This window comes from Limulus polyphemus, unplaced genomic scaffold (assembly GCF_000517525.1).
Source record: "Limulus polyphemus unplaced genomic scaffold, Limulus_polyphemus-2.1.2 Scaffold179, whole genome shotgun sequence".
In the NCBI taxonomy this organism is placed as follows: Eukaryota; Metazoa; Arthropoda; class Merostomata; order Xiphosura; family Limulidae; genus Limulus; species Limulus polyphemus.
In genome coordinates, this window is record NW_013665789.1 from 148940 (window position 1) to 157747 (window position 8808).

The 8808-nt window shown below is 34.0% G+C and overlaps 1 protein-coding gene across 1 annotated transcript in view; it reads left to right on the forward strand.

The window, feature by feature from the left end:
* LOC106478081 (photoreceptor-specific nuclear receptor-like) overlaps positions 1 to 6802 on the forward strand; it is a 20898-nt gene extending 14096 nt beyond the window's left edge. The window contains exon 7 of the mRNA XM_013938593.2: positions 6229 to 6802. Within this exon, the coding sequence (XP_013794047.1) occupies positions 6229 to 6361 (133 nt within the window). The 3' untranslated portion in view covers positions 6362 to 6802. The remainder of the gene's footprint in view (positions 1 to 6228) is intronic.
* Positions 6803 to 8808: the final 2006 nt, after the last annotated feature.

An 8808-nucleotide genomic window follows, 5' to 3' on the forward strand; every position in this document is an offset into this window, starting at 1 on the left:
ACTAGCTAACTTCCCTCTAGTCTTACACTGCTAAATTAGGGACGGCTAGCGCAGATAGCCATCATGTAGCTTTGCGCGAAATTCAAAACAAACAAACAATAACACTACCACTAATATTTTACGCTTGGGGAGTTTGTAACTGGCTCACTAGTGTTCTTCTAATTATAATGCACAATTCCATTTGATTTAAGTAGCATCCGTTCTTCTCACGTACTTTCACTCTCACACAATTTCCATATTACCATCCTCTTTCCTCCATCTTCCAAATTATTTGCTGATTGTTATTTCTTTAAACTGAGTATGACAAATTTAGCTCACAGCCACGATCACAACATTTCAATGTTTGACTTAGTCTATGAGTGACGTAAATATTCATTAAGCTAAGCCTTTTGGAGTGAGTACATTGTTCTAGTTTCTCACATCAGAATTTCCTTGTAAATTTTATAAATCAATAGTTCTGAGGCTATCAAATACATTAACTGTAAATAGGCGATTTTTTAATCAGCACTATAAAATAATAATGGTAAACTAATATAAATCAAAAATATTACAAAGAGGCTCAAAAATCAAAATTAATTTTTCCATTGAAATGTTGTCATCACTAAAACTCATAACTGATGATGTCTGTGGCCATAGCACCCCAGACAAGATCGAGACTCATCAGTAAGGAAAATCAGTTAAGGGTTAGGAGTTGAGAGTTTTAACCCACAACGCTTCAACTCCTACTGCCCTTCGTCCCCCGATGGGACAGTGGTAATTCTTCGGATTTACAATGCTAAAATTAGGGGTTCGATTCACCTCGGTGGACACAGTAGATAGCTCGATGTGGCTTTGGTATAAGAAACACACACACACAAACCTACTTACTGCCTTTCATTGTCTGCAGCCAGTTGTGGGAAGACAGTTACTATTAATATTTAGATACAACCAGTAGAAATAAACGACCCTAAATTTCTACAATGTAAGATTCCCATACTTCACTCTTTTATAAGATGTATAAAAAGACAAAACTAATTTCATCGTAGAAATAGACCACAATATATTTCTACAAGACTCTAAAGCTCCACCCTTTCATTTAATAATCACAAAATGATATTAAACAGAACTAAAAACCTTACATTAATAGTTCTTCATTCCCCAACTTTATATCTATAAATATATTTACATACATTATGATTATATATACTAACATATACATCCACACCTCGCGCGACTTTTAGTTCATTAATGTAACGGGGATGACGTTACGTCGTTCGTGGGGATTATTCGCCATGCAAGTTTGTGCGTCTTTCACCACGGCGATCTGCTATTCGCGAAATTAAACATCACTTTCATTTGAGGTTGGCTCCACGTTGCAAAAATTGAAAAGGCTTCCAAACTCAAACATTTTGTCCGATTGGTTATTTATTTAAACTTGATCTTTGGATGATCCACTTGTGTTCTTCTACTGGGTCGGCCAGATCCTCACCCCAAGTTGTGACGTAAGACATCAGACAGACAAATATGCTTTATATAAGAGACCTGTGTGTGTGGTAAAGAAAACTAGATATCCAGAGAAATAGTTGTGTGTTCCTTAAATATTCATCGAGTCACTTGAGACAAGTTGTGCTCCAAAAGCGTCTACGTTATATAACTAGCAATTAAGCCTAAAGTACAGTTAACCAGTTATATTAGAAGCGGAACTTGAGCCTATTATTGTAATGGATTTAACAAAAACTGTGTGCAATTAATCTTTCATACCTAAACTCTTTCATTTCTACATTATATATATATATATAAATTCTATAGACCAACTAGTGTGAGCGTTACCTACAATACTTCTAATGGAAACTTACCTCATAAAAATGCATGTGTGGAATTAAAATATAAACAGATATTAGAAACCGCACATATAAACAAAGAACGTTATGGAAATCTTACACTAGTGGTATGAAGTATATACCGATGAAAAGAAAAATGGAAAAGCATGCCGTGAAAAAATAATGGGCAAAACCAGGCTCAACACTGTCCCAGAAATTATACATTTAAATGCTAGAACAGTAGAAGACATGTCTATCACAGCACAAAGAGATAGACAAACAACTTTCAAGAGTTGTGGAAAGATAAATATATACCACGTGAGGAAGAACAGTCAATTATCGGACCAGCTAATTAGATCGACCGTCAGACGTGTTCTAGATTGCTTCCAAAATATTTATTTGATCCAAGGATAACTCCAACCACAAACCTGCATTAGCAGGTAAAGTTGAAAGCTGCATTGATACTAAGGGAGAAAAGTTGTACCTAAAAAAAAACGAAACTGTTATGACTATATATGATATAAGATTTATATGATCACTGCCACTTTATTGGCTTATAGAAAACCACGAAAACTTGGGCTTCTTTTCTTTTAAGTGTCTTAAACAGCATATAGGTTTACTGTACTGATTAATAGACAACCAAAACACTATTCCTTTAAATTGTGATTAAGAAATCCCGTTGGAACCACAGCAAGCCCAATTTAAAAGTATTTCACAAGTGAAATAGCGCTGAACAACACGTCGTTCATCCTGTTGAACATCTGAAAAACCTAGTCACAAAACAATATATATGTCATTAGAAGAAGGGTGGAAAGAAAGGCAAATTATACGCAGGTCTTCAAAGAACGCCTCAGTCTCGAAAGAGTACGTGTTGATGTCTTAGGTCTTCAGTCATAATTAAATTGTAATAAAACATTGTGGGGTGGTTTATAAACGTGGCCAAAAATGCTAAAATGCTAGCTCGGAAGTTGGTTTATGAATTTATATAGAGACCTCAAGTTTCCATGGAACTTATAAAGGATAGAATTTTACATTATGTTGTTGAGCTAAAATTTAAAAAATGGGTTATTAAACAAAGCTATCTTGTGTGCAGAACATATGTTTTTTAAACATCACTACTCCACTCCATCACTTAAATTATACATTTTTATAATTTTATTCGTCTCCCTTTGGGACAGGGGTAAGTCTACGGATTTCAACGCTAAAATCAGGAGTTCGATTTCCCTCGGTGGACACAGCAAAAAACACACATATTATAATTTTATTCACTAAAGGTTTTGTGAAATAATTTAATTCTTTAACGTGAATTTTATCTAAGAAGTCTGACATTACTTGCCTACAATCATGAGTATTAGTACCTCTAGCTATTTGTTGCCTATCTAGGCTGTATCTTCTTAATTCTGATATATAATGACTTACATATAATTGATAAAAGTACATTTCACTAATTTAACTTAGTTCACACCGAAACAGCTTCTGTTCAAGTAATAGATGATATTAATAGTGTCTCGTCCATTACTATATCTTTCGTATCTCAGCCGGTCTGATAAGCTCTAGTATTGGGCGAAAGGCCTAATCGACTCTGGATACAGAAGATCAAGTATGGTGAAATATTAGTACGTTCATCCTTACTTTCAATTATAAGTTCTTATAATTCCTTTTCATCGGTCTACAGGGCAGTGGTGGCCAGCAAGTTGATCTTATGAAATTAATAATCCATGATCCCATTGGAAGATAGAGTTGTCGTTAATAAGTTTAGCTAATTGTGAATGGCTCAGCTAGATGGAGCTTGTCATTGTAGTTGGAGCTTTGTGAACAAAATAGAATAAGGCTTCAAAGCCATGACACAACTCAGCAATTGATTCTAACTCGCCTGTGTCAATGTGCATTTTTGTTTCATATAACTCTAATTCTGTGCAACAACTGATACAGTAACTTTTTTGGAAATATTTCACAACTGCAGGTGGACCAGTTGAGAACTAAACAAGATATATTTTCATAGTGTGAAAACATTTTACTGGTATATTTCTTTTCCTTCATTAATATCTCGTCTTCAGTATGTACATAGTTCCATCGGTATTCTTATTCTACACTTTCGGTCTTGAAATCAAATTAATTATCAACATCATTTTAGATGTTGATATTTTTGCAATTTGTTTATTACTTTTTGCTTCCCTACCATATTCAATGCATGTGGCGGCTTCTATTAAATTTTAATCAAAGCTGATGATTAATTACCCAGCATGCAGTCCCATTATAGCACAATTGTTGATATTTCAATTTCAGTTTCTTTTAATTATAAGGTAAATTGTGCTACAAAATTGTAAGTAATTATATCATATTTCGACGAGGGACAGAAAGTAAATGTATTCTGTATGAATCTCTTTAATGTAAAATGTTTGCTTATTATTTCATTAATTTTTTATAATTATAACTATTAGACGAGGACGTGTGACCTATTATCTAACGAAGTATATGTATGAAGTATACTTGTCTTTATAGAATATTAAAAGTAAGACTATAATGTTGTAACCTTTAGTTTAAGTTATTAATTTTAATGCTAAGTAACGAAGCTTGCCAACAGAGTTATTATAAATAACTGTTTTATTTTTTATAACCTATACTAAGTTATTCGATAGTTGAAAAGTCTTTAAGAAATTACCTGAGAATGGCAGGGTTATAAATGATTATACAAAAGACTAAAAAATCTCTTTAATTATATGCACCACAATTTGAATGTGTTTTAATTTTCCATTAAATCACCAACTTTTACTTCTTAACACGTTTGGGCTATCGTCTGTAAATTCTAAAAGAATCCAGGTGAAAGTTCTGTACAATATTTTTGCTTAGTCAAGTCCACACTCAACCTGTAAAGATTTTGCGAGAACAAAACCCTACTTAGTTACTTATAATGTTATAATGGTTTCCATTGTTGATCAAATTTGTGAATAATTCGATAAAAACAACAAGGATAAATTCACTTAACGATAACAAACATTTTGTTTCTGAACTTCAAGTTCTATGGAAAGGCATAACTTTACAGATAAACCGTGCCTGACAGAAATTCCACTCACTTGCTAATTTCGTATCGTATTTGTATTTCATCTTCAAAGTAGAAACTCAATATTTCACTGCATTGAATTAAGTAGGTGACCAGGTGACTGACTAAATTATGCACTGATTATTCATTAACTGATTAATGACTAACTCATTCTTCTCCAAGTCGATTGTTATATATGACTCAAGATTACTTCCTAAACGCTGGAGAAAGTTCCATACAAAGGTCTTGTCCATAGACAAACCATATTCCCGCATTTAGTCGCCACCTTCCACTCTTTCGTTTTGTGAGACTTTTCTTCCGTTGATTAGTAATTACAACGAATATAGGATTGAAAGCTCTAAAATCCTTAAATGCACCAAATAGCAGGAAAAAGCACCAAAAATAAAAACTTTTCTTGAGGGACGCTCCTCGCACATCCCCTGCAGTTCCTATCACAGATTTGGACGTTTCGGCCTCAGCCACGCACCAAAGCGCGTGGTATCCTGCTTCCTCCAAGACAAAAATTCACTATCTCAGTTTTCCTACCCCCATCACGTTATTTTAACTTCCTTCCGGATAAACATTAACAAATTTCTTGATACGTGTAGATTAAAAAATAGGCCAGAAGCATACTATTTTCGATATGTAGAGCGTAAATCCTTCTATTTTAGAGAAACATTTTATTGATCACTTACATGCTTCTCAAATACTTATAACCATAAAGCATTAAATAAAAATTTCATTCTTATCTCTTTATATTTATTTGTTTCAAATAATATACATAATAGTCAGAGAAATACTTGTCGATTTTAATGCTTCTGTAAAAATATTGAGATTTGATAGTACGAGGAGTGTATAGCTTGTTGGAAAGTCGGAGTTTCACGTTTACCTTTATGTACTAGCTTTTCACAGGTGTAAAATACTACAACTCAGTTTCGAACATCTTATATGTATTTGCATCATTTTTTATTACAGCCTGAGGCCTGACATGGTCTGGTGGTTAGGTTCAATTCGCAATTTATGAGTCGAAGGTTCGAATCCAGTCACTGAACATACTCGCACTTTCAACCGTGGGGGCGTTACAATGTGACGTTCAAGCTAACTATTCATTGGTAAAGAGTAACCCAGGGGTTTGAGGCGGGTGATGTTGACTAGCTGCCTATTACTTCTAAGTTATGGACGGCTAACGCAAATAGCCCTCAAGTAGCTTTGCGCGAGATTCAACAAACAAACAAATACCTAAACAAATTACATCTTTCGATTCCATATCACCCAATAAACCATAGCTTTCTGAAGCTATTAAGATGAATGCACAGATTTGTTAGTTTGAAGCTGTTTATGCAAAATTTTAGAATGTTTTACAATAAACGTTATACATCATGTTTTCAGATTCGGAAGACTACTGCTGATGTTGCCCTCGTTAAGATATGTTCCAGCAGACAGAATAGAAACCTTGTTCTTCCAGAGGACGATTGGTAACACCCCAATGGAGAAATTGCTGTGTGACATGTATAAGTGCTGAACATGGAAACTTTATATGTTCTAGCGTCGTCGTGGAGTGTTAATCACTTTTTCTGACGTGTCTCCTGCATGACTAACAAATATTAGGCCCAATGATAATTACTGTTTGGGCATGTGAAAGACCAAATGTTTTAAGAAAGTTACTCCAATAGTAAACTATTAGGCACACGCACAAGACAGAGTGTCATCAGTGAATTAGAAATAAAATAATGATTTCTGCTATCTTCTTTGGTTGCAAACTGTATGACAACTGACTGATGCGGAGCCATACAATCCAGAAATAAAATAAGTCTCCGGAGTTGTACATTTAAATTAGAGTACACTACTCTTACAAAAGGAATATTGATTCTATTGTAAACAAGCCAGTAAAAAGATAAGATTTTAAAGATTCTCAATTTTGTATAAAATCCATATCTCATCATGAAAATCCACTCTAGAATTAGAAGTACTGAATGCTTGGAATTTCGTTTACATGTACGTATTTTATGCTATTTATGATCAGTGAGATATTGAATGATGTTGCGCATGCAGAAGCGGATCCAAAACGTTTTATAAGGGAGAGTTTCCATAAATCCAATTCGTTTTTTTCATTGTTCTTTGTTAGTTCATCGGAAAGGGGAGTTAAAGCACTCTCACCTTCCCCCTTTGGATCCATCCCTGACAGATCACAAAGATAACTATTCTTAAAGTAAATCTCTTAAAGCAGAACTTGGTGTTTTGATCTGCTCGTAAAATTTATTCTTAAAAATCCTGCCCCCAGTGGAAATGCTAGAAACCGGGTTTAAATACCCGTGGTGGGCAGAGCACAGATAGCCCATTGTGTAGCTGTGTGTTTAATTCCAAACCAAACAATCAACCAACCTAAAAACCCGCTTATGGTTTATCATAAGTATCTTTGCAAAGTCTTTAGCAAGCCTGTGCGTATCTAAGTTAGCATGGTAGAAATTGTTGAAGGACATTTTTACGTTAATAGTTGTCTTGTGAACTTTATGTGACATTAGATGTAACTTTTTACATTTTGAAGTTTAAATGCATTAAGAGTTTTTATTAATCTGCGTTCAGATTTCTGGTTAATTATAACGTACGCATATTTCTGTATATATAAGTTTTTCAGGCTCTATTCAAACTAATCTAACTTACTAGGGTTTTAAATGTGTTTTGAGCTGATGAAATAGTCTGATGCTACATCATTTTGCGTGTACGTGTACAGCCTGCTTTGAGTAAATCAAATGAGTGTCTTCAGTGTGTTATACGTGTAAATTATCGTTGTATATTGTCCTTGTGGTTATATACCTAATAAATATATGGTAAAATATTTGCTTAGAGTCAGTTTCTTGTTTGCATGGTAAGATAAATCTTGAATACATATCCCAGACCATGTTTTTGCAGGACCAACGCTAGCTGGGGTCGGGCAAGGGCCCTTTGAAGTGTCATGGGTTTCCCCAAGCTAATGCCGTCTATTTATCTAATTTTAGATACATTTTAGATTTGACTCCATTAACAACCAAACACACACTTAGGAAAAGCTGGAGCCGGTACTGTGTTTTTGTTCTTTTAATTAGGTTGTAAATCTATTGTTTATACCATGCAGTTGTTTTAATACTGATTTACAAACTGCTTCGAAACGTCTTTTTTTTGTAATCTTAGATTATATTCTTTTTCCTCTTTTTACATCGATCTTTTTAGTCATCGCTTACTTTGTTTCTACTTTAAATAACTTGACTTATATTTATATCACAAGTTAAAAAAAAAAGTCGTATCTATTAACAAGAATTGGTGTATATACTGTACTTATATTCGTATACTTAAACTATACGAAAATAATACAGGCCTGCGATAGTTTATTGTCTTGAAATTTGTACAGTAATTCCTGTACGCTGAGTCCGAAAATGATATCCATTTTTCTCCATTATATACAGATTTTTCACAAAACGTTATGACGCAATACATAAAAGCAAGACCACAACACGTAGTTTGAGACTAAAAGACGTAGATTTCACAAAACAAAATCAGGATGAATGAAGATGCATATTCGTTTGACATTGATGTTCTTCCCTTTTCTTCTGTTTGTTTGTATTTTTGTTAATAAACATAATAATAACAAATGTTCATTGTAGTAAACGAAATAATAATTTGGTCTAAGTAAGAGTATTTTTCCGATTTGTAAAAAATCCTTACGTGATAGAAAAAAAATAATAACATTATTTTCGAAATCTGCGTAGCTGAATTATGGAAAATCCGTTATTAAAACCAAAACAACTTTTGGTGTCATCACATAAACCTTATGATCACAGATAAAGGATTCTTCATACAAGATCTCATGGCTCCACACGTATCTCTGAATCTCCAACCATTTTTAAACAAAGGTCAATTTGCCAGGACCCAGGCTGAAATCACTGTCGCTAGAGGGCTATCCAACTGATGAAAACTTTTCAACTCTGGACCATC